The following is a 26326-nucleotide window of genomic DNA, read 5'->3' as shown; positions in this document are numbered from 1 at the left end:
GCTATGAACTAGGAAGTTGAAATTTAAGCGAAAAACTTCATTTTTCATGTGAGTATTCGAGAGTGGTTTGAGAATTAGAGCTCCAAGAGGACCGATCCATTTCAAAATTGGTTTGTGTTCATCATATAAAACAAGCCCTTTAATTTCCGAAATCATTTGGTTATTCCATAAATTAAATAAATGCTTGCGGTTTGCAAAATAGAATACGATTGACTGATGCTTCAATACCCACAATCTACTTTTAATTGAAAACACCAAAATGTGCTTTTAGAAGCTATATTGATAGCGAATAAATTAAATTTTTAGTTGTACAACTTGATCATGTTCATGCCTGGGCTTATGGGAAATATAGAATTTCTCTCTAAAAGAAGTCTTTAAATTCTTAATAGGTGAATTCAACAAAAGAATTTACTAAGGTTAATTTTAAATTGTACTTAAAAAACGTGCCGTTACCATCAAGCAAATACACGAACCAAACTGGTAGCACTGGCGCATCAGCTATCTCGTGACATATCACCCAACTCGCGTGCCATATCGGTCGGCTTTATTTCGAGAAAGACAGAAATACTCAAGTGGAATGTATGGTAAAGGCATGTCACCTCATCATAGAGCGAAGCTCACCATTTTGTATTTGCGATGGTGAATTTATATGGCAGTGCTACCACTTCATTTGAAACTTTTCGCTGAGCCACTCGCTTTGGTGGTTGGCCGTTGCTATGTGCTCAGTACCAGTTTGCTCTTCTCGCGTAGCATTTCGAATATTTTAGACACGGTATGTTCACGTCTTAGTTCCTCGGAACAATTCATACCAACAAAAAAAAGGCTGAAAATTGCCACAATTCTCAAACATCTGTGGCTACGAATCGTCGCAGAAAAAGCGCGCAAATTTGTGTTACAAAAATAACAAAAATATAAATAATTCGACAAAACTTGTGCAATTCTAGAACACGCCCACACCTTATATTCCCGCATACCCGCTCTCCCTTCCCTCGTCTATAAGCTCTATTACTCACTCAACGTAAATTTTCAACAGGTATTCAACGACGACAACCGACAACAACAACATCTTCGACAACAACAAATTGTCTTTTTTCGCGTTCTATAGAAAAAAGTGGCCAAGAATTTGTTTATATATGTATGTATGTGTTTGTGTATAACGAAATCGAATAGAGTTCTTTGTGAAAAGTGAAAACAACTGTAAATTATTGCACACACACAGACCCGCACATATACACACAGAGGAAAAGCGCCGCAAAGTATTCTACAACCTGCTCTCCCTTGCGGATTACAAACAAAATCGTAAAACGTAAGTAATGCAAAAAGTGCAGTTATTATATTTTTATATATGTATAGTATAATCATATCTACATATGTATGTGTATATAGCTGAGAGTGCAAGAAAAAAAGCAACAAATGCGGGCACACATTTTTACACTCAAGTAACTTAATTTAGTTTTTGGGCTGTGGTCAGAGTTTTTCGTTTTCGGCCTGCCTGTCTTGCCTCGTCTTCTCCATCACGCATTTTATGTTTTTGGCACGCACACAAGCGCACAGTATGACTTCATAGCTGCCACATACAGATACACAACAATAAATTCAAGAAAACTTTTTTCTGCTCTCTCATAACAAATCCATTATACAAAATGCTCGCTCTCTCCCACTCTCTTTCTCGCTCCCTAACTCAGCCACACCGTGCTTTTTGACTTTCGGTGTCAATGTGTGCGAGTGTATGAGTATGGGTGAGAGAGAGAACAATTTTTGTTGTTGTTGCTGCTATTGTAGCATTTTAGCCATGGGTTGTACGTGTGTGTGTGTGTGCTCTGAAGCTTTTCGAGTATCTTTCAGTTCAACGTTTCGCTTGCCTTCTTTCCCCAATTGTTGTCGACTCTCGTACGCCCAACCTTGTTGTTCTTTTTTCTTGCCACATTCGCTCTACTATTTTTCTTTTGCCGAATTTTGTGTTTTTCTCACATGCTTCGCATTTTATTTTGCCGCCTATCCGACAGACACAAATCCAGAAGGGACACAGAAAGAGAGTTAGAGATGGAGAGAGAGTGAGAGAGGGAGGGTCGCTCGCCCCTGTCTCCTGAATATTTTGATAAATGAGCCAAATGCCTATTGGCATGCGAAGGCGATTTTGTGTTTGGCGCGTAGCTACGGCAACGCACACATACGTACATACATACATACACAGACACAAAATTATATTCACACATACAAAGCAATGCTGATCGGAAAACGTATCAGCAAGGATGTTGCTAAATCATCTCTCAGATTTTCTTTTTGGGGTGGCACAAACGAAGGCGTCTGTAATATTGTTTGCTTAATCGAATTCGCTTGCTCGCTCGATGACGACGACGTCATTGTGACAAAAATAAAGCAAACATACATACATATGTCATGTATGTATGTACGTACCTATGTACATACATAGGTGTGTGTGTGTAGAACGCTGTCATGGAAATTGATCGCTATAGCAGGTTGTTCCTTTTATCAGCCAGTCTACACATTTACAAATACGTATCTCTCTGTACGAGTATATCGTGCGTACGTATGTATGTGGTAGCAGATATGGGAAGCTTAATAGCCTTGGTGAGTAGGTCTGACAAATTTCGCAGAAGGTACGAAATGATAACAGGCTCTGGTATTTCAATATCGATGGTGTGTGTGTATTTGTCAGATAAGTCGGCCAAAACAAAGGTTGCGGAAATATGTAGCATGCATTGCCCATCTATATTTATTTAAGTTGTGAATGGCAGGTGATTGTACACATACTACGTATGTACATACATATATACACACAAACATATATCTATATGGCCATCACAGACATATGGCGGCAGTCATGCGTCATCGCAGCCCCTGGCTAAGGCTAATTGTTGCAACAAATCAACGCGGGGCGTCTCCAACTCATTCCGGGTGTGAACGTGGAAGGGAAAAGCGCATAGAAAGCGGCAGGTTGGGCGCTATTGAAAAGGGGCGTGCGTGTGCCCAGAAACTTTGACCCAAATACTATAACTAAGCAAACAGCTAGCAGGAAGAAAAACAAGAAAAAACACATTAGCATAAAAACTTCTTGACAAGCCAGCAAAGAAAACTAAACGTAGTTGCCACCATCCATAATTTGTTTTGTTGTTGTTGTTTTGCTGTTGCCATTGCTGTTGGTGTTGTTGCATTAGAAACCGGTCTTGGTGTTGTGTGCGCCAGTAGCTCAAGAAGTTGGCCAAAGAGCAGACAAACAAATAAACCAAATGAGCAAAGCAAACGCAGCTCAGCTCAGCGCAGCACAGCACAGCGCTCGAGGAGTGGCAACAACTAAATGCTAATAACTGTACATCAGAAAACTAAATACGAAACACAAAATGAACAAATAAACGAATGTTGGAGGCAGAAAATTATAATAAAATAGACGAATAAAACGAAACAGTTGCCGAGAGTGCGAGAAGCAAACAAAAGCGGTCTAGCAAACGACTTGGTAGCACGCAAAGCGCTCTAAACTTCCAGCCAGCTAGCCAGAAAGCCAGTCAATTGTCCAAACACGGCCAAACACACACGCGGCTCAAGCCCCAACAAAACGAGAGCTGCAGAGAGCGGGAGAGCGGCAGAACAAGCGACCGAGCGAGCGTGAAAATCTGAAAACCTGAAATCGTTAAGAGCTACATGGCTGGCCAATAAACAAGGTGTGCCGCTATTTGGCATTAGAAGAGACAGACAGAGAGCTGATGAGTGACAGTCTGAGAGAGAGCCAAATGATGAAGAGAGCGCCCGAGGGGCTCGCTAAGCCAGGTTTGGATAAAATTGGGGCCACGGAAGCAACAAATGCGCGCTGCCAGATTGCGCGTTTTTTTTTTGTATTCGTCTAAGCCGCTGTTTTTCATTCGACAACCGCAAACCGTTTCCACGAGTGCTTCATAAAGAAAAACATAATTGAACAATGACTCGGCCTTTTTCTCTTCGGCCACTTGTTGGAATCTAATAATTAGGTTTTTCTTATTAGATGTGAAGTCGTTTTTTTTATTACAACAATTATTTCACAGTGGTCTGTGCAGAAAAACGGAAAAACAAGCATTGTGTTTTGAGAATTTCAATCTTAACACTTTATTGCAATAATTGACCTCTAAGCGGTGTGAGAGAGAAATGTTGGCAAATAGTTATATAGAGAAAAATACAGCTCCAATAAGAATAATCGAGACAGTCCTGTTTAGTGATAATCTTACTAATAGTGATCAGGAGAAATAGCTGATATTTAAAAGAAGGCACATTTAAATGCACAAAAGCTTGAAAGTAAATTTCGTTTTCGAAAGGGACGATGTGGATTATAAATCAGTTGAATGATCTATTCATTACCAAACCTATCAATGGGACTATATGGAGCTTAAGTTGAACCGATGCATAAACATGTTTTCTTACAAATGTGATATTATTTTTTCAAACGATAAATAATTATCTTATAACTCTCAAGATGTTTCTTTACGGTTGGGTGTTGCAATTATGAATGGTTAGCATATATTTAGAAAATATTTTTTTATATGACTGGAGGTAATTAGCAGAAAAACTAATATGAAATTGGTTTCAAGAATTTTTTATTTTCAAAAAGAGTATTTTCAGGTTTTACATAATTTCAAATCCATCCCAAATAGTGCTAAGATATTGTTTGGCTCCTCCTTTAATTTACATCACTATGGTGGCCCATTTAGTAAATGTTTCTCATTTGTGTACCGAGGAATGTTCTCTTTGGTGTTTAACTTCTTCTCAAACAGTCGTCTTACCCGAGGGTTAAGGCTGTAGCGTAAATCAAATAGCATAATTAATATGGCATGGTCAAAAAAATTAAATAGCATATTTACTCAAGATGTTGACAATTTGAAACAACGTCATAGTTTTTTTGGCCCAGTTTTTGGGCAAGGGTTCCAAACCCTTTAGACTCTTTTGAGCCATAATATTTTTTAAGCTTATAAATAAGCTGATAAGTGATCGTTTCGTTCATAGAGGAAGCCTTTCCTGAGCTATAAAAAGACAAAGGAGCACCGATTTATAATTTGCTTTATTTAATAAAAAGACAAGCACTATGTCTAAATTAAATTTAAGCTAAATAGCTTTAGTGAAAATGAATTCACCGAAATATAAAAACATGTATTTATTAAGCTGAAATCTCAAGAATACCTAGTCCAGTTTTGGAAGATGGAAGGACACTTTCTTAATAGAAATAGCATAATTTTGTTGAGTTAATGGTACATATGTGTATACTGAGTGATAATTGAGGGCAGCTCCCTGGTCCATTAATAGAAATATATGAATATTGGTTTGCTTCAGCGCTTACTTAAGTAACTTGAAATTTATGAGCCATCCAACACGAACTTCCAATCACTGCTGTGCCCCTCCAATTTGCCTGCCTCTGATGACTAGGTGACTATTTTTGGATTGGAAACATTTCCAACCACCACCTTCTCGACACTCAACTTATCATTCAATCTGTCAACAATATTCAATCAGGCACTCACAGCTTTCCCGGCCTGGTCCTTTTCTCCCGTCGCACACTTCCATATACTTACTATTTTCTATTTTTATTTGATGTCGCATCGATTTTTATTGCTGCCGTGTGGCGCACGCAGTCGCCTGCCCCTATAAGGGCTATGATTTATGTGTGCATGGAGGCCGGGATGAAGTTGTTCCTACACAGTTGTCTGTTGTTGTTACTGTTGTTGTTGTTGCTGCTGCTTTTGTTGTCGCCACAATTCGGTTTGTTTATTGACAATTTTCTACACCCCCCATGCAACACCTATGCAAAATATTTTCCAATATTCGTCGCATGGTGGTTCAAGCATTGTTTTATTTTTAATTCGAAACATTAGGAAAGTGTGTTAGCTCTCTGGGAAGGCGAAATAAGTTGCACGTATATTCAATGCTTTTATTTGAAGTTTCACGCTTCAATTTACATTTATAGTTGATTTCAGGCTTAGAGTTAGACTCAGAAAGTTGGTTTGGATTAGGGATGTAAGTCGAAAGGGAAAACTTTGATGTTGATGTATGTACATCGATGTCTCTTTATAAAAAATCGATGCATTGTCGATGCATCGCAAAAAAACACGCATCGGTGTTTTGAAAAATTAACTTTCCATAGAAAAAAAGCTAATATTAGCCAGAAAATCAACAGAGACGTTTAAAATAAAAAATGTTTATAAATATATGTATTTTACTTAAGGTTGTTAATCAATATATTGACTTTTGATGAACTTGTATTATATACGAAAAAATGAAGATCAAATGTTTAACAATTTAAAATTTATATTACAAAACACACAATTGTATGAAAATATCAAATAGTTTGTAATACAAATATACCTTTTTCGGTAAACCGTACAAAGAAATGTGAACGCCCAACAAAACATGAATAATGCTCGATGTTTGGACAAACATCGATGGACCGACGATGCATCGTTAGCAAAAAACCATCGGAAAACATCGATGCACAGTGGTAAAAACATCATCGATGCTTTTACATTCCTAAAGTTTGGATTCAGCTAAAGTTTTTGATAGTTCTCTTCAGCGGAACTTATTAGCTGTTTTATGTTTCCGCTGACAGTTATTCTATATAAATTCTAATAATCAGATCAAACAAACTTAGCACAAAAGGGTCACATATGTAGTCAATGTAAAATTGTTGGCTTTAATTATAATATATACTATACATACATATTTAGCCGAGGAATCCGCGGGAGTATACAACAAATCTGTTTAAGTTATTTTGTTTACATTTTATTTTTAGATTGTTTCAGATTTAATTTACGTTAACCATTTCAAATAGAGCTCTTTGACTACCTGTTAATTTGAAATAAATTCAATAGTTGTTTGATCAACTAACTTACTACTTGTAAGTTGCAGAAATATCAGTAAGATATTTACCTTAATTATATACAAGTATTACTGATGGAAGTACAGGAAATAAATGACTGATATATGTAAGAAGAACATCTCAGATATGTCCCTCTTCCTCTGGTCAGCATTGCTGCTCGTCACGAGTTGCTAGCGAGTCCAATTTCTGGGACGTATACCTTGATTATACATTACTGATGGAAGTTCTGGAAATAAATGACTGATGTGAAAAGTAACATCTCAGGTTTGTCCCTCTTCCTCTGGTCAGCAGTTGCCAATAAATGTTATAAGTGATAGCGACTCCCATTTCTGGGTCTTCTGTCGAAACTTCTTGTAGAAGCATTGAATGCTTTCTATACTTGTATAATAAGTATTTTCACCGTAAACATTGGCGTCATCTGCATGCAAGTCAAAACGAAAATCAGAGGCGATTCTGCACGTGCCACGCACAGTTATGTGAGACTGTTTGCTTAGTCGGGCCGTCTGGTAGTCTGTTGGGTGGGTGTGGCAGCAATGACTGCATTTTATAAGTTCGTTGCCCAACTAGGCACAAGTTCTTTAAATAGCAAATGACAAACTGTGGTTGTCTGGCCGTGTGGCTGTGTGGTTGTGTGGTTGTGTGGCTATGACTGTGACTGTAAATGTGGGCGTGTGTGTGTGCGTCGTTGTGGTTGTGTTTTGATGTCAGCGCACTCTCATCAAAGGCGCTCGTAATTAGTCAAGCGATTTTGAGTTCAAGTAAGCACAACTCCAGCAATTGACTGGCACTTGTAGGCCTCCACACTGGTTTTTCGAGTTGCACCAAAAGTGGCACACAAAGTCAGTCGTCTCCATATCAAAGAGCCAGTCAAGTGCAATTGACGGCTATTTTCACTTGGCGATTATTTTTTAATCGCCTATTGCTGGCGCTCCAATGACTTGGCTGCGACTGCGACTGCAAATTGGAACGGATCTGGCTTATCGATAGGCGTCGCCTTCAGTTTAGAGAAACCTTCCTGCCATTCAAGATTCGCGTCTGGCCGATAAGCGCTATTACAGACACTCCTATGGTGTGGTTCAGAATTCGAACTTCTCTATCGAGCAGTCGACCCATTTATCTGGCAATCGTCTACTTTGCACATCCATTATAAATATTTACACACGCCACAAATCTGCAAACTGTTGAACTTTCTGTGCGATCAATAAAACTTTTTGTGTACGTCTATTTTGGTGTTGTTGTTGTTCTTGTTGTTTTCGGAAGTCAGAGAAATTGGGCCGCTCTGACGGGTTTTCGGCTTATTAACATAAACTGTGCGCTCGGATGCAAATCTCCAGTATTTTTAATGTTCTACTCGCTACCGTCTGCCTTTCATTCCCAAATAGTATATACTATATGTACTTTGAATTGGATTTATAGGCAACGCTTCGTTGAGTTTGAAATGCCGAACTCGCAACGCGCAGCAAACACTTTTCGGCATTCCACTTGATTGTAGAAATAGCAGCTGAAAAAAAGAATATTTAAATAAAAACAGCAATCGGTGACGCAGCCAACCTTACCCAACTAACCCCTGTATAGAAATTTCATGAATAATTGTCTGATATTTCATTGTTCGAAAGAACTACGATTAGGTCTCACTTGGGCAGCTCAAATCTATACAGACTACAAGTATAATATATATAGTATATTATAATAAGTATGACGGGCTTTACAAAGCCTCCAATTCACAATATTTTGATCCGTCACGATTCACTTGCATTTCATTCATTTATCAGCTTTGTTTCTTTAAAAATATAGCTGCAATTTCTAGAATATGAATAATATATTTCTAGCGACTGAAGAACAACAATTCATGGTCATGACTACACAACAGGAAAATAATTATGAAAGTAGGTGATTTCCATTTAAGAAAGAATCATTATCATTTATCAACTCATTAGAAAGTTGTGCTTTAAAAGGTTCACAAAAACTTGCTCATCAATATTTAGATGCACATCCAATCGGTTCTTTAGCTTGGCATAATTAGTTAGTTAGTGAAAGTAAAGGAAAGTATGGTGATTAAATGCTTTATTTTTAATGGAAACAATTGCATGGTTTGTGAGGTTTTTTCCTGAATACAGATGTTGATGAGTCAGTAGATTCTAGATGATGTTCGAAGTCAATTCGAAATAGCTGAATTATGACTGCTACATACCTACTTATTTCCAGTTTTCCTTAAGGGGAACATATGATTCGCTTCTTGCCATAAAAACAAATCTTTCTAAATAGTATTCTGCCAAGTGTTTGTTTATTCTGGCTCGAACTTTTTACTTTCTCTATCGATCTGGGGCGAGTTCGTGTACTCAGAGCCCGACCTAGCCCAATTCTATTTACATAAGAGTATGTAAATGGCTAATTAAAATACTTTGACTACAATTTGTTGCTGTGCAGAGCCTTGCCAGCCTATTACGCTTATTATTTCGACACGTTACTCTGAGGTCACTTGATGACATAATGGCCATTCGAAACAGAGTATGAAATCATTTATATGGCGGTTAATGACTAAAGCAGCAATTTCCTTAAAACCCCATAATTATACGGGAAAGGAATGCATGTTATTTTAGTTAGTAATTGAAGTGCATTAGATTTGAAGCATTTGCAAAATGAGGTTGACCCTTGAAGGTGAAGCCGAAGACATCTCTACCAGCAATCTAGTAGTAGTTTATGTGTGTGGTTTGCATTCACGTAGAACCTAAATTTTGTTAACCCCAAAGTAAATTGAATTTGATTTGAGTTGTGTATATTAAATTTAATTTAATTATGAAGTCAACAGAAAGGGAGGAGAGCCGAACACTGCGACGGCCCCAACTCAATTAGAATGACCGTCGGGGGCTTCAAGTGCACAGCGAACGGGTGGGGAGCGGCGACTTTGTTGTGCAATTTGTGCGATGACTAAAAACTTCACTTACTATTGTGTTATTATATGCATATACAAGTACACACATATAATCAAATATATATGTGTGTTTGAGTAAATACTTTTATTTGGCATATTGTTTGTCTTTTTCTTGTTCTTCTTTTTTTTACTCACGCTTGGAATGTATTGAGGCATGCGAGCCTCGGCAACGGCATTATGCTCGTACGCACACACCCAATATAGTGTATATAGATACTACTTATATATACAAGTATTTTTGCCAGTTGATGAATTTCACCTCGACCTCCTTCAATTGAAGCAGACGTTCTGTTTTCTGGGTGTCGGCATCTGGCCAACGTCATCGTCATCGCCATCGTCATCTCCATCTCCATCTTCATCTTGAAGTGTTGGTGTTGCAAAATATGTGCCCATAGAACTCATTTAAATATAAATAAATATATAGCATGTACTTAGTATATAAATAGATCTCGATTGAATGCCCATAATGGTGTCGAATAATGCACGATGATTACGCCAATGATGATGATGTCATCGTTAATGCGATTCAAAAATAAATCGTAGCGCCGCTCCACTGTTCACACGAAACTGATTTCAGATTTCTTATTGCATATCAACAAACGCACGACTTGTTTCTATTTCGCTACAATAACACAATACACTAATGCGACTTTCAGAACCTTGTGCACGCTTTGATTCTGCCTGAGGTTGACATGACTCAGACATCAATCGGAGACATACGTGTATAGTAGAGAGATATAGTACAAGTATATCTCTCTCAGTGAACTGTGCCGGCCGGCATTAATTTCGCCTCAAGCACATTTCACTTCCAATTGCCATTGAAACTAAATTACTGGCGATTAACATGTCGGAACTCAACAGATCTCTGTTCAATGTCGTTAGACATATGTACATATGCAAGATAAGAATAGCATTAGGAATTAAATCGAAAGTGGGGGAATAGAATAGAAGGCGCCAAAATAGCTATTGGATTACTCATCAGAAGCTCATATACTATATACCATGCTAAATTATTAAATCTCATATTTAGAGTAAGAAAAACAACATGAAAAGTTATGATTAATCTTTATATTCATATTATTCGTAATATCCCCTCTTTCTAAGATATGCCAGAGCATTGTCGTACAAAGGGTATTAATTAAACTACATTTATCAAATTTTGACAAAGCTTTGTTTCTAAACATTATTTCTATTTGTAAGGCTTCACGGATCTTTGCATAATGGCCTATAGTTTTTGAAATATAGTATTGCAATGGTTCTAAAAATGAATTTTTAGTTGATTAGTTGTTTATCAATTTTACAAATTAGAGGACAATTTGATACGATCGTTTAACAAAACTAGTTGAAGGAGTCAAAGATTTGAAGCGCATTTTACAAGACTACAAAATTTAATAACCAATTTATAAATATGCACAAATAAAAAAATAAATATCTAATTTATTATTTTTTCCCAGAAATTTTGTGATTTCATTTAATTTTTAAATGTATCAGTCAAAAGCCTATTAATTTTCATTAATGAATATTGAAAACTACTAATATTAATAGCAACTAAATTCTGTAGCGAGGGGAGGAGAGGGAAAATAAAGAAAATAAAATAAACTCATGTAGCTTAGGCACTAGGATTAAAGTGCAGGGTACAGGGTATAAAAAGAAATGCCTTGGGTGTAATAGATTTTTCAACAATAAAGAGGCGCATATCTCTAATTGACAGCTATTTTGAGAGGTTTCCCACAATAAAGAGTGTTTCGAAGCTCTTGAGCAGCGCTAGGAAGATGTGTGGAGCTAAAAGGGAGAAAATAAAGATATTTTTTCCCCAACTTGGACACTATTTTCCACTATTTTTTGGGGCCAACTGACTTAATAACAACTTTAAGAAAAACTGCTACAGATAAATAAGTACTATATAGTCTATACAATATGCTATTTGATTATACATATGTGTATGTTTACATGAAATATCCCTTACAACTATATGTTTCGAAATTCCAACTGACCCCAACACATGTGATCTGCTAAGCTATATAGCGCGTATTTCTCAGTGGCGAGTGGCGAGCCAGAAACGCAAGAAACTGTTATAAATTAAGAGATGTTTGTCTTCGTTTTGGGTTTACTTCTCGCACGACAAGCGCACGCTGGTTTAATTCTCACCAATTCTTTTGTATATTTTTGAACACATGATGACGCCACCAGCTTTATGTGTAAGTGTGTGTGTGTGTGTGTGACACACACACACACACACACACTTATTACTTACGTGTGTGTTGTCCGAAAATGTATTGGGACGTGATCTTTTGAGTGCCGTTTTTTTAAATTTTTTTTTTAGGGGTCTTTTAATTTGTTTTGGCATTAAAAAGTATCTAGTCTTTAGTTGTATTTTTATAGAAGGCAATATATGTGTATCTTATGGTTTTTTTGTAGTTTTGTTTGTCTGCTTGCCTCACGATTTTCGGCCCTATAAAGACAAAACTAGTTCGGCCAGTTCAACAATCGCAAGTTTCGATCGCTAACATGACTGTGTGTCTGTCCGTCTGTCCGTCTGTCTGTCTGTCCGTCTGGCTGTCTATTTGTTTGGCCGTCCTTCTGTATTCCAACGCGCGCCAATCATTTGCAATACACTTACAATCAATTAAAATCTAAATTGATTGCATTTTACTTTTCATTGCATCGCTTCGCACAATTGACTCCCTTCTATTTCACTTTAATCGAACAAACGAATACATATATTCCTACTATACTTGACTGCCTAGCTTTACAAACCCCGAGCTCGTTCAATCGAAAGCAATTTCGCGATGGTCGGTATGGGTGCGGCTTATAGAAAATATTAATTGTTGATCAGAAAAAGGGAGAAAAAGTTGGGGATGCATTGCATGACAGATTCCACAAGTTTACTGATCCTTTCTCATAGTCCTAACCCGTCACTAATGCGGCGTAATAAACTAGTCAATTGCTAATCTAGTTATTATATAGTATAGTATATATTTCCTTTATGTTATTTCAAACATTCAATTCTTAAGTGCAGCGCTGAATAATCGCCACTTTATCGGCATATACAAAGAAATGGGAATGGAATTAAAATAAGAACATGACGCTGCCTCACTTTGCCGGCTTATATAGCTTATATATGCATATCATATACGAGTATGCGAGCATTTAAATATGAACAGATGTGTGCGACTCTAAAGTTATGTCATTGTTGAACTTGAGCCGCTTTTTGTTTCTTCTCGATTCAGCTCGACGTGAGCTTCGAACGCGCATTTGACTTTGCGGGCTTATTAAAAGGATGCGCAGCTGTTGCTGCTTCAAGAGCTTCTTTCGGGCTCTGAAACTTTCAAAAACATCTGCCCAGTTTCCCAGGCATAGCCATATCCATACTATGGCTCGCCTCCGCCTCGCCCCACATTGCTTTGCATAATTACTTAGTCGGCTGGCGTTTGAAATAATTATAACATGCATGCCATGCGTACCATAAATTACAAATTTTGCGACTAGCCTTAAGTCATTTTTAATAGCCGTCATATATATATTTTATATACCCTTACTCGCATGTGTGGAAAATAGTTGAAAATATTTTCGGGGCTCTTGCGGTGGTTACACAAGTTTTATCGCTCGGTTTTGTGGCTCCGGCTTTCGCCAGTTAAATGGGATTTCGCTCGAGTTTAATGCGCGATTTTCTCTCAGCAGAACAATAATAACAACAAGGTGGAGCCCTGAACATATAAACAGGCTATAAAAAAAACTGCTGCATCCAATTACCGACCTACATACCAAGAACTGTCATCGTATGACATCATGGGGGGTGGCGGAGAACAGAATCAATTCAAAGTTTGCCACCCAATGCGTCAGTCGCCCGCCATCAGGGCTGGTAATTTCATTATTCTGCTCCATTTTATTTACGAGCTGATGAGAGGCGGACTGGCGCCAAACTAAGCCGTCCATAAGACCCCGTTAAGCAACTTGGACTGCAAATATTACGCACTGCAGACATTTAATGATCCACAGGCGCCCACACACGCGCCAACTCTAGGACGAGCTCTGCCACCAACTGGCTACGTGGTGGACAGGAAACAGTAGTTGAGGCTAATGAGTGCTGATTTGTTTTCAAGAAGTTGTACCCTGTCTGCCCTTTCGACAACGATTTAGTTAAAAGTACTTGTATTCCCAAATAAAAAAGAAATTAAAGTATACAGAAAAATAATTTGCTTTTATTGCTTCTTGGAAGGTCAAATGCATACTCACAAGAAAGACAAAAAGAATATCTCTTGTTCTCTATGAAATCTCTGTGAGAACAAACATTTTTGTGATAAATTATAGTATTAAAATAGAAGCATCCGCCGACTACACTGAGATTAACTGCTTTAAATGAAATATATATTTAGACTTAAATCTAATTGTATTCAACAAGTTTTTTTGTTACTCGTGCTTAGATTCTTCAAGAGAAAATGAAATTAAAAGGCATTGTAAATTGAAAGCAGAAATATTATAAGCATGATAAACTAAAAGAAATCCAAAGTGTCCATTTAGTATTTGCATTGAATCGATTGACTTATTAGTTTCATATTAATGCCAAAGCAATAGTTTGTTTGAGTAGGAAACTCGTACAAGATTTTCCAGATTGAAGGACCAACATCGAGGTAGATTTAAGAATTGTGCATGCTTTTAAATAAAATTGAATAAAGGTATGTTAGATCTCTTAAAGGATATAGAATATATATAGATATATAGATAGGAGAATGTTAATTTTCCCATGTAAATGACACATATTGGTAGCTAAATGTAATCGTTTCATAGAAAAATAGCTTTTATTTATCATGCACATTATAGTCGTTTAGTGAACAGAACTTCACGATTATAGATGATTAGTCATTTATCAAAAAAGTTCTATCATATGGATGAATAAATCGAAGCACCTTGACATGAAAACGACTCTGTGACAAATGCTCTCCTTAGTTCCAAAGTATTGTCCGTTTTTTCAACTGGTTTCAAACTACAGTTTTTTTTAATGCGTATAAATATAATGCAGTTGAAGACATTCATTAATTGTGTATTTTTCTTGCTTCCGTTGCAGACAAACCCTTCAAACTGTTTGCGTAACTGAGCGCCCATAAAGAATGCCGGCGGAAATTAAGCCATCCGCGCCTGCTGAGCCGGAAACGCCAACCAAGAGCAAGTCGAAGAGCAATACACTGACATCCTCGAAAGCGGCGTTGGCGCGTGTCACGCTGCTCGATGGCTCCCTCTTGGATGTGACCATCGATGTGAGTCTCTTAGAGCGTCAGATAGCATTGACAATCCCCTTAAACGTTTGCACTACTTTCAACAGCACAAGGCGAAGGGTCGGGATCTGGTGAACTCGATTTGTGCTGGCCTGAACATACTGGAGAAGGACTACTTTGGCCTAACCTATGAGACGCAGGACGATCCGCGCACCTGGTTGGACTTGGAGAAGCCTGTTTCGAAATTCTTTCGCACAGATCCCTGGCCATTGGCGTTTGCCGTCAAATTCTATCCCCCAGAGCCGTCCCAGCTGCAGGAGGACATAACGCGCTACCATCTCTGCTTACAGGTGCGCAACGACATCCTTGAAGGTCGCCTGCCCTGCACTTTTGTCACTCATGCACTGCTCGGCTCCTACCTGGTGCAATCCGAAATGGGTGACTACGATCCCAAGGATATGCCAAATCGCTCCTACCTCAAGGACTTCAAAATTGCGCCCAACCAAACGCCAGAGCTGGAGGATAAGGTCGTGGATCTGCACAAGACCCACAAGTGAGTGTGCCCGTAAAATTACCTTAAAGACGTACCTAATACTTTATTTTGTTACTGCAGAGGTCAATCGCCCGCCGAGGCCGAGCTGCATTATCTGGAGAATGCCAAGAAACTGGCCATGTACGGTGTGGACTTGCATCCTGCTAAGGATTCCGAAGGTGTCGACATAATGCTAGGCGTGTGTGCCTCCGGCATTATGGTCTATCGCGACAAGTACGTGTCTGGGAATAAGTACAACCTTAATAGAGCTGTGCGTGAATGCACGAAAACAACAGCAATTCACGAAGTCACGCGGTCTCACAAAAGAGTTTTTCCCATTCAACGGATCCATATGGATATCAGAGTTATAGGAGACCTATAAACATATAAAGTGTGCTAGAAATTATAACCTTTAAAGACAGGAATAATAAGAAATAATATTTAAAAACAAATACTTGCAAATGTAAGGGTATCGTGGGAAGCAACAATATCGTAATTATAACTAAAAATTCGTCTCGTGAATCCATGTTTTTGTCACGCGCACAGCTCTAATTTTAAAGATTAGAACCTTTAAAGACAGGAATAATAAGAAATAATATTTAAAAACAATACTTGCAAACGTGAGTGCATCGTGACAAGCAATAATTCATTAATTTCGTAAGAAATACCTAAAAATTCGTTTCGTGAATGCCTTTTTTTTGTCACGCGCACAGCTCTAATTCTAAAGATCAGAACCTTTAAAGACAGGAATAATAAGAAATAATATTTAAAAACAAATACTTGCAAACGTGAGTGCATCGTGATAAGCAATAATTCATAAATTTCGTAAAAATACCTACAAATTCGTTTCGTGAATGCCTTTTTTTTGTCACGCGCACATCTCTAATCCATAGCAGCAATCCAGTCTGTAAACATTCCATATCATTCCATATTGCAGACTGCGCATCAATCGCTTCGCTTGGCCGAAGATATTGAAGGTGTCCTACAAGCGCCATCACTTTTACATCAAATTGCGACCGGGCGCATTCGAGCAATACGAATCGACCATTGGTTTCAAGTTGGCTAATCATCGCGCGGCCAAAAAGCTGTGGAAATCGTGCGTGGAGCACCACACCTTCTTCCGGCTGATGACGCCGGAGCCTACTACCAAGTCCACGCTGTTCCCACGTTTCGGTTCCAAATATCGCTTCTCGGGACGCACCTCGGCAATGATGAAGCAGACGCCTGTCGATCGTCCGGGACCTAAGTTCGATCGAGCCTTGTCCGGCTCCAACTTGAAGTCCCGCAGCATGAATGGTAGGTGAAGAGTTTCCGCAGCTGTTCACTTTTAATCGAATGACTCGTTTGGTGCTTAGCTCTGGCCTTGACCGACAAAGACAAAGATGCGCAGAAACGTCACACTCTCGGCCATCAACCTGATCCCGATTCGCCGCACAGTATCAGTCCAATCAAAAAGGACAAGAAGGACAAGGTATCTATCAATATTCCATTGGGGCAGCTGTCGCCTAGATTCAATCCAATTGATATGAACATGTTCAACAATTTTTGGGACTTTAACAAGAATGTTTTTTTTTTACCTTTTTTCTCGGTTTGTTACTAACACACAAACACATACAAACCAATCCGATACACACAAACACACACACACACACCCGAAACACCATTGCAAACCAAACGACTCCGTGTCCACGATGCTCTGCCTAACACGATCGTACGATCATTTCTGTGGCTGTGGCCGTGTGTTCGAATCTAACTAATCCCCACCATTCACCCAAATGTAATTCCCTAACACCCCGAAACCAAATCGTGCAACAGTTAATACGCGAATCGAGCACGGGCACAGCTTCAGCCTCCTCGCAGAGTTCCCTCGAGGGCGACTATGAGACTAACATCGCTGCTGAGTCAGCCTCCGCGGTTCTCGACCATTCGCCACCAGATCAGGTTACTTTTTGAAAACTTTTCTAAATACCCCAAAAAAAAAAAAAACGAATTTCAATTGCCTCTCTTTTGCCTCGTCCTTTAATTTACTTTCTTGGCTTTTTGGATTCCTGTAAGCTTCAGTATCGCGAGATTTTGTTTTTATTGAGGGACTTCAGACATATTCTATATATTGATTTGTATCCTATTATTTTTTGATTATTGGTTATTTTTCTTTCCTCATGAAAAGACTTCCTTTAACTCTGGCACAGATTTGAATGCGCAGTTCCCTATGACGGTAATTCCTATCTAAAGAAAACCATTCATGTGTATACAATTCTTCATTAGTGCGTCCAAGTGCTGTTCGTCCAATATATAAGCAAATTCATAAACGTACCTTCAGAAGTATCTGTGCATTCGACTTTGTTATGTCCATATTAAGTATTTATGTCTACAATAATTATATACTCGTATCTATGTACTATGTATGTTTGTCTATTTTAATACTTGGTTTGCGGTATCTATGTAAACGATCCTCATCTCGCTTTGAAGGCCTAATAAGTGTACATAAGATGTTTCAGAAAAGAAAATCCTCGTAGTTGTAAAAAATGTCCTGAAATCTACGCATTCTACTATATACTATAAATGAAAATACAATTAATATTTAAGCCTGTTTCCATTTTCGAATTGGAATCTACTTGCATTTTTAAAATTATAAATGTTCTCATAAGAGATATTAAGCTATTCTGTTTTTAAATGTGGCAAGTTTCCACATTTGAATGGAATTCGGAAATGGAAACATGTCCGAGTTTCTTTTGTAAATAATCGTTTTACTTTCAAAACTACACATTTATGCTAAGAATGTTCTCAAAAGCGAAAAAAATCAGGAAAATTTTTTAAAATTGTATTCCAAAAACGATTTCTTTTTACATACTTACATAAAACATTCGAATAGTAAAATCAAATACTAGCACAGTCTACACAGCAAGAAAACAATAACTAAACATTTGACAAAACTTACGTGTCCTCATTTCCTTCGTTTATCAAGTTTATTGTATCAATATTGTTTTGTTAATCGCCCGTAGTGTACATCCTTTCAAGAAATTTCACTTTAGTTGCATGTAAGCTTTTGCGCCTGCAGATCTGTTGTCATCTTTTGTGCTCCTAATATTGTGAACCCATTGTGTACCGTTTGTGTCTGAAGTACTTATAATGCCTAATTGTGGTTAAAACTATTCGCAGGACGCGGAAAAGGAAGCCAAATTGCGCGAGAAAAAGTTGAAGGAACAAAAGGAAAAAGAGGAGAAGGAGCGTAAGGAGAGAGAGAAGCGCGAGCAAAAGGAGAGGGAGAAGGCCGAAAAGGCAGCCAAGGCCGCAGCAGCCGCTGCTGCCGCCGCCACCAATGGTAACAAACGGGCTCTGACATTCCAAACCTTAAAAACCCATTAATCAAATCTACACCAATTACAGGCAATGATGATCTGAATGATTCGAATAAGTCCGACAAGTCCGGCAGACGTGTAAGTATTGTAGAATCAGGCCTAGCTTAGCTTAGTTTAGTTGATATATTAAATAGGCTAAGGGCTAGACTTGCGTAAGACCTTTGAGCACAGAATGTGTTTCCGAACTCGTGTATATACAAAAACCCATCCATTAGACCTCCTTCCCCCACTCACACTTTAAGTTCAAGTACTCGATTTCTAAGTTAGTCTGTAGCGTACCCGACTTTTACTTTGGTATACCCATTTTAATTTCGTTTTTCCCTCTCCAATGTGTTTTCTTGATTTCATTTTTGGTTCCATCTTATGATTTGTGATCCCATTCGAACCCAACGACACGCCAACAGGGCGTCGGCATCTTCAGTTCGGGTCGCAAGAGCAAGAGCCATTCGCCATCGAAGGATGGCAAGGACAAGTCCGGCAAAGATAATGCCGGCGATGTGGGTCGTCTTGGTCTTGTCGTCACAACCGGTCAGGGTGAGCAACAGCAGCAGGATCCAAATAAAAATGCAGCTGGCAATCGTGGCTCCACAACTCCGGGCGTTACACGTCCCTACGAATATGCCGTCGATGCTGATGGCAATGCCAGCCCAACGCGCAAATCCTATCCACCTGGCGGTTTCCGCTACGATCAGGACCCCAACAGTGGAAAGCAAGTGGGCCCAGACGGACAAGAGCAGCTCTCACCCACCTCGCAGCAAAAGAAAATCGGCTTGGCCTTCAACTACGCCCCAGGCAGTGAGAATGCATTGAAGGAGACAGCTGAGAAGCTCAAGTCCGGGCAATTGTCGCCACGCACCCAAGATAAACTAAATCGTGGACAGCTGTCGCCCAAGTCCAGAGCCAGGCTCTTGCAGGATGGCAACTTGTCGCCCACCACGCGTGCCAAGCTGCAGGGCAGTGCCGTCGATGCGGCCGCTGTGCCTCTAAGTGATGCCCAGAAACGCTCCTACTCGCCTACTAAAGCGCCCGGTCAAGGTTATTCCTCGGGTGCGCCTGGAAGCTACAAGCCACTGGTTGATCCCACAGCAGCTTTTCTTGAGTCACAGCGCTACGATAAGGAGCCCGGTTATGTGGGTCTTGGTGGAAAGGACGGTGCTCAGCCTGGTGCTGGTATTGCTGGAGCTGGTGGTGCTGGAAAGCCTGGCTCACCTACAAAGGCGGCTCCTGGCCTCGGCGCCGGCATTGCTGCCGGTGCTGGTGCCGCCGCTGCTGGTGCCGCCGCTGCTGCTGCCGCCGCTGCCAAGCCCAAGAAGAAGCGCGTTAAGATAATGGTCATCACCTCCAAATTCGATCCAGCCACCAAGCGCATTGATTCAGAGAATGGCACCATTGACCACTCGACAGGCATCCTCGATCCCGCCACGGGTCTCATCGACACAAAGTATGGCCTTATTGATCCGAAACGTGGCACCCTAGAGGCTCTAAATACCAAGACGGGCAAGAAGGAGGTATTCCAGGGGGATGTTGATCCCAAGACCGGCAATTTGCACTTAATTTCAGGCGTATCTGATCCCAAGACGGGACGCATCGATGATTCTTTGGGACAGATTGTGTGCATCACGCCACAGGATAATCCTGTTGTGGAGCTAACGGTTATTACCAGTCGCATTGATCCGGCCACAGGCAAAATCGATACTGTCAATGGTGAGGTGGAGCGCTCGTTGGGCGTTCTCAACCTGGACACTGGTCTGCTGGACACCAAGTATGGAGAGATCAATACACGCACTGGCGAGCTGAAGGCCATCGATCCGAAATCTGGAAAGATTGTTGTCACCAAGAATGTCAAGGTTGATCCGGGTACTGGTCAAATAACCATACTGGGCGTAGTTGATCCCAAGACCAACAAGATCGATCCCAACCAGGGTCGCATTATCGAGGTCGGCCAACAAATCGATCCGATTGTCGAGGTCACCTCACTGGCCGGCAAATTTGATTCGAAGAAGAACGTTATCGAGCCCAAGACAGCCCAAGTAGAGACTTCGGGCGGCCAATTTGATCCAAAGGCTGGCAAAATTGATACCAAATATGGCCAAATCGACCTCGTCAAGCACACCATCACATTCGCCGACCCCAAGACGGGCAAGACTGTGACGCGTGACATTAAGATCGATGCTGCCACGGGCCAAATCGTGCTCAAGAATCAAATAAACCCGAAAAACAAAAAACCAGACAAGGACTATGCTCGCATCATTTCGCTGCGCATTGTACAACAGCGCGTCGATCCGGCAACCAAGGCACCCATTGCCCAGGTCAGCGCTGCCAAAGACAAGGACATCATTGTCGATCCCAAGTCCAATCAAATTTGGGTACCAACCGGAGCCAGCGATCCCAGCACCAAGGAGCAACAATACATTTCCAGCAGTGTCGACCCCAAGACCGGCTATGTTATCACCATCTATGGCTACCTCGATCCCAAGACCAATGAAATCAAGAAACAGACCAAGCTCGACCCCAACACAATCAAAATTGAACCAAACTCTGGCAAAATCTACACAGCCACCGGCGAGGTGGACAAGGCCACCGGTGACCCTCTGTATGCCACAACGCAAGTCGATCCCGAGTCCGGCGAGGTTTACACCAAGCTGGCTCGCGTTGATCCCAAGACGGGCAAAATCGTCATCGTTCGCATACTGCTCATCTCCAAGACCGACGAGCGGGGCCGTCCCGAGGAGATTGACCCAGAAACATGCGAAATCGATCCAGTTTCTGGTCGTGTTCTCAAATTCTTCAACAAAACTGTTTATGTTTATAATATGGTTGATCCCATTACTGGTGAAATTGTACAGGTGGACCCCAACGACCCCCGATTTGCTGGCGCTCGCACTACTGTGACCCACACGATGACGCTGACGGGCGAAATAGATCCGGTGACGGGACGCATCAAGAGCGAATATGGCGATATTGATCCAAACACTGGCGACATTGATCCAGCCACAGCCGTCCGGGATCCAGTTACGGGCAAACTGATTCTAAACTATGCCCAAATCGATCCTTCGCATTTCGGCAAGCAGGCCCAGGTCCAGACCACAACAGAAACGGTGCCCATAACACGTGAACAGTTCTTCGATGGCGTGAAACACATTAGCAAGGGTGCTCTGCGCCGCGACTCCGAGGGCAGTTCCGACGACGAAATGGTTAAGCAGTACGGCACTGAAGAAGTCAAGGATATCGTCCTGGGCAGTCCACAGGCAACAACGTTTGGTGGCAAATACGTGAGCACGCCCACAGTGGTGAAGACGACGACGAAACAGGTGCTGACCAAGAACAACGATGGCGTGACACACAACGTGGAGGAGGAAGTGCGCAACTTGGGAACTGGAGAGGTTACATATTCGACGCAGGAACACAAGGTTAGCAGCGGGGGTCTGAAAGATAAGAATAAGCTTACGCTCTTTCGCTCTCTCGCTCTCTTTGCTACTAAAGAGAGCAGCTTTGTCGTGCATCTGTTGCTCAATTTATTCCTCAAGCAGTGCACTCTGAACGCTTTCTCTCTTTCTTTCCTAACTTCTTCTATGCCTTACTTAAATACTGACTTTTTTTTTTTTAAATTTGAATTTCCGCTTTCCTTTGCTACTTGCTGTTGCTTTTGTTTTTGTTGTTGTTGTTTTTGTTGTACTTGTAACCACACTAACCCTACCAACCACTTAGGCTGATGCACCACCTACCGACTCGAGCGGTGCTTATGTTACTGCCACCGCTGTGACCACCCGCACCGCCACCACGCACGAAGACCTTGGCAAGAACGCGAAAACGGAACAGCTGGAGGAGAAGACCGTTGCCACCACCCGCACCCACGATCCCACGAAACAGCAGCAGCGCGTTGTCACCCAGGAGGTGAAGACGACGGCGACGGTCACGAGTGGCGATCAGGTAAGTCGGCATCGCTGCACCCTTGATTTGCATGATCGAACTAAAAACTGGTTTCTATTTTTTTGTAATTCGTTTTATGTTATTATTGCCTTTTCTTGCCGATGTTGTTGTTGTTGTTATTGTTGTGTTGTTGTTAATGTTGTACTTGCACGCGTAGTATCAGAGACGCGGTAGTGTATCGTCGACCAGCTCCGGAGACTCGGGCACGCCTATCGATGGACCCTATGATGGCTCCAGTGTGGTCCGCACACAGGTCTGTATTTTAGTAATCCAGTAGAGGCATGTTTCTGTGTAAAAACTTATCACTCGTCGTATCGATAGCACGATCCCAAGTAATCCTCTAACTTCATTTCTCAACCACAGAAATCTCCGGTATATGAAACCTCCACAACCACATCCACTGGCCCCCATGTTGAGAGCACGCGCGTCGTTCTAGGCGAGGATACGCCCGGATATTCCGGACATGGTGAAATAATCTCCACGCAAACAGTGAGCAGTAAAACACGTACCGTGGAAACGATTACAGTAAGTACCATTTGGATTATTTCCTCAATCCACAAATAATGCCTCCAAACAGCCCTCCAACATTAAACGTACCCCTTGTTCTATGGTCCGTAAGTAAGAAAGAAAGTGTCCGATTCCTAAATATAAGTTCCAGCTCTTTTGTAACTGCTGTCCTGCATGTTATAAGTATCTCATCGCATTGTACAAATATGGCATTAATTAGTCCCTTGTTTGATGGGGTTATGGGTATCATCGAAATTCTCATTCTCTCATCTTAAATATCTAGTGGGAAGTAAATTCGATTGACTTGTGCACCAGAGATAGTAAACCAGGTTAGCCAGGCTATTGCAGAAAAATATATCCACCAGGCCTCTTAAATTTCACAGTTTTGGAACTCGTCTAAGAGTATTACTTACATATATCCAATAATCGAATCAATTCTTCCACACTCAGTACAAAACCGAACGAGATGGCATTGTGGAGACGCGTGTGGAACAAAAGATAACCATACAATCCGATGGCGATCCCATTGATCATGACAAAGCGTTGGCTGAGGCAATACAAGTGAGTTCAGAGTCCTATTCCCCAGATGGAAATACCACTAATGGCATACCCTTTCGTTTTGAATTTTGCAGGAAGCGACGGCCATGAATCCAGACATGACAGTAGAGAAGATTGAAATCCAACAGCAAACGCAGTAGATTTAAATGTATTTTTAATATGTATTTTGAAGTAAAAAATGCACACACACACCCACACACATACACACACACACAATCACTCAGAATACAGCTACATATAATTAAAACCCACACACACACACACAGCACCACACTCAGAGTACACCTTTTATACTATTATATACATTATGCTTACATATGTATGTGTGTATACTATATCTGCGAAATGAACCCACATGACAAAACAAAAACATTAGAACAGACCACAATACAATCGACAATGCATTATAAGAAACAAACCAGAATAATACAATTCGGAAGTATTTATATATAAACAAACAAAACAAAACAAAACAAAACTATTATCTACAAAAGTAAAGAGAAAACATTGAAAAATATTTACAACTGTCTGTAACAGTAGCAAGATATACAAATGTTTATTATTTTTTGTATTACATAATGTTGTTTTTTAATTACTATACTTTTTATTATGTGTAATGAATTACATTGAGAATATAATAATATTTGATGTGCAAAAGCAAGTTTAAAATTCTATATATTGTAAAACCACAATTGCATTAAAATACAAATAAAATTTAAATGTACACAAAAGTGAACACTCTTTATGGACCCAAGGAAGTTCAGCTTCGGGAAATACTACATGTACGAGTATGTTTAGGCCAGAGCCTGTGGCTTGTAACTCATTAAAAATTCGCACGTGCGGGCCGCAACTATTCAGCTATGAAAGTGGCATTAAATTTTCAGTAATACTAGGTTTATTTAAAATGCACAAAACAACACCCTACAGGTACCGTAAACAATGACAAGAAATAATTTTACGCTCTTTTTTTTGTAATGCAAGAAATAATTGATTTTCGTAAAAATGTAGGTAGCCCGAAATGGTTAAGGTTGCGTTATAACTAATGCTAAAAATGCTACAGTCGAGTATGCCCGAATAAAAATAAAATGAACTCGTTCTTTCTCGGACCCATAGGAATCTGGATACCAACTTTGGTTATTCCAGCTCTTATAGTTTTTGAGATCCTTGCGTTTATCTAGACGGATGGACGGACATGGACTAGAAGCACTTAACTGATCAAGATCTGATAATATAATTGTAATTATTATAATTATATACGTTTTTTTGTTTTTGACTATATTGCTTAGGAAATGGGCACGCTGTGAATAACATACGTCACCACGTTTGCTGGTTTGCACTGTCCAAGTTGGCCCTTTGAACGACACTTAAACCAGCATTGTCTACCAGGTGAACATAAATGGGCAATAGGCAACTGCATTGCTTGTTTTTTTAATGTGCACAGCTGATTTTTGTTTACATTTCGGGAAGCACCGTTAGAATTGCAACTGTTTACATTTGAAATGCAACCAATAAGAGAGCCCCAATTTGCTTACATTTGATGTGCAGCCAACTTCAGTTTGTTTACTTTTCGCAATGCACCGCAAGGATCGCATTGTTTACATTTCAAATGCAGCCAATAGGAGAGCCCCAATTTGTTTACATTTGATGTGCAGCCAACTTCAGTTTGTTTACTTTTTGTTTTGTTAACATTCAAAATTTTAAATCCCAGCCGGCTCTTGTACTTGCTGTTCACTTATGCTCGCCTGGTGTATGAATACGCGAAATGGATTCTGATTTATATCCAATACCGAAACAAGAGAGGGTCGAGAGAGAGTCGAGGAAGCCCGAAATTTTAAAAAAATATTCTTAATACATACATACATAAGTGGAGACATACATATGTGTATGTTTCAACAGCATACATTTACATGAGAATCGCGTATACATGTATTTATATGCGTGTATGTATGCATCACAAAGCTGATCCAAAGACGCAATAAAAACAACAGCTGCGGGCAGAGCATGGGCAAAGATTATATGTATGGCTATAACTTTCTTAGGTCAATTAGACCAATTGGCATAAGGACACCTAATCACTAGCGAGATATAGTTACCAAGTTTCAGTTCAAAGTTCCAAGAATTACGGGAGTTATAGAAAAAAACACGAGGCGGATTGGAAAAATTAAATAAAAATTAATTTTTAAAAAATTGTGGCCGCATTCCTCTGCGGTTCTCAATCCAAGTACCTAAGTGAAGGCAAATCGAGATTTTAGTTGTGAAGTTTCTGATAAATTAAATTAAATAAAAATAAATTGTGAAATTTCTGATAAATTAAATTAAATAAAAAATATTGTGGCCGCCCTCCTCTGTGATTCTCATGCCAAGTACCTAAGTGAAGGGAAATCGAGATTTTAGTTGTGACGTTTCTGATAAATTAAATTAAATACAAATAAAATGTGAAAT

The 26326-nt window shown here is 40.0% G+C and overlaps 1 protein-coding gene across 4 annotated transcripts; it reads left to right on the top strand.

Annotated features, from left to right (window-relative positions):
- Positions 1-738: 738 nt before the first annotated feature.
- LOC115628539 (protein 4.1 homolog) lies at positions 739-24615 on the top strand. Of its 4 annotated transcripts, none has more exons than XM_030525062.1 (15): positions 752-772; positions 1034-1306; positions 14851-15040; positions 15106-15551; positions 15612-15764; positions 16468-16826; positions 16886-17001; positions 18690-18852; positions 18918-18967; positions 19294-22299; positions 22598-22819; positions 22977-23072; positions 23183-23344; positions 23777-23887; positions 23959-24615. In XM_030525062.1, the coding sequence occupies exons 3-15, from the start codon at positions 14894-14896 to the stop codon at positions 24022-24024; spliced, it is 5097 nt and encodes a 1698-aa protein (XP_030380922.1). In that variant the 5' UTR covers positions 752-772; positions 1034-1306; positions 14851-14893; the 3' UTR covers positions 24025-24615. The 4 variants fall into 4 exon arrangements, with proteins under 4 accessions (XP_030383108.1, XP_030382451.1, XP_030380922.1 ...); XM_030525845.1 differs by lacking the exon at positions 752-772 and having other exon boundaries at positions 1034-1135; positions 1220-1306; XM_030527248.1 differs by lacking the exons at positions 22598-22819; positions 22977-23072 and adding an exon at positions 17346-17471 and having other exon boundaries at positions 739-772.
- Positions 24616-26326: the final 1711 nt, after the last annotated feature.

The sequence above is a fragment of the Scaptodrosophila lebanonensis genome, unplaced genomic scaffold, assembly GCF_003285725.1.
Source record: "Scaptodrosophila lebanonensis strain 11010-0011.00,11010-0021.00 unplaced genomic scaffold, SlebRS2 tig00000001-arrow-pilon, whole genome shotgun sequence".
Classification (NCBI taxonomy): domain Eukaryota; kingdom Metazoa; phylum Arthropoda; class Insecta; order Diptera; family Drosophilidae; genus Scaptodrosophila; species Scaptodrosophila lebanonensis.
Note: the sequence above shows the minus strand (reverse complement) of the source record. Positions and strands in the feature narration are given on the sequence as shown.

Excerpts from the sequence above, each read along its gene's own strand:
- LOC115628539 (XM_030525062.1), top strand. The coding sequence starts at position 14,894 with ATGCCGGCGGAAATTAAGCCATCCGCGCCTGCTGAGCCGGAAACGCCA. Across the intron at positions 15,041-15,105 it reads TCTTGGATGTGACCATCGAT|CACAAGGCGAAGGGTCGGGA; the intron begins GTGAGTCTCTTA and ends TACTTTCAACAG. Across the intron at positions 17,002-18,689 it reads AAAAGGACAAGAAGGACAAG|GACGCGGAAAAGGAAGCCAA; the intron begins GTATCTATCAAT and ends AACTATTCGCAG.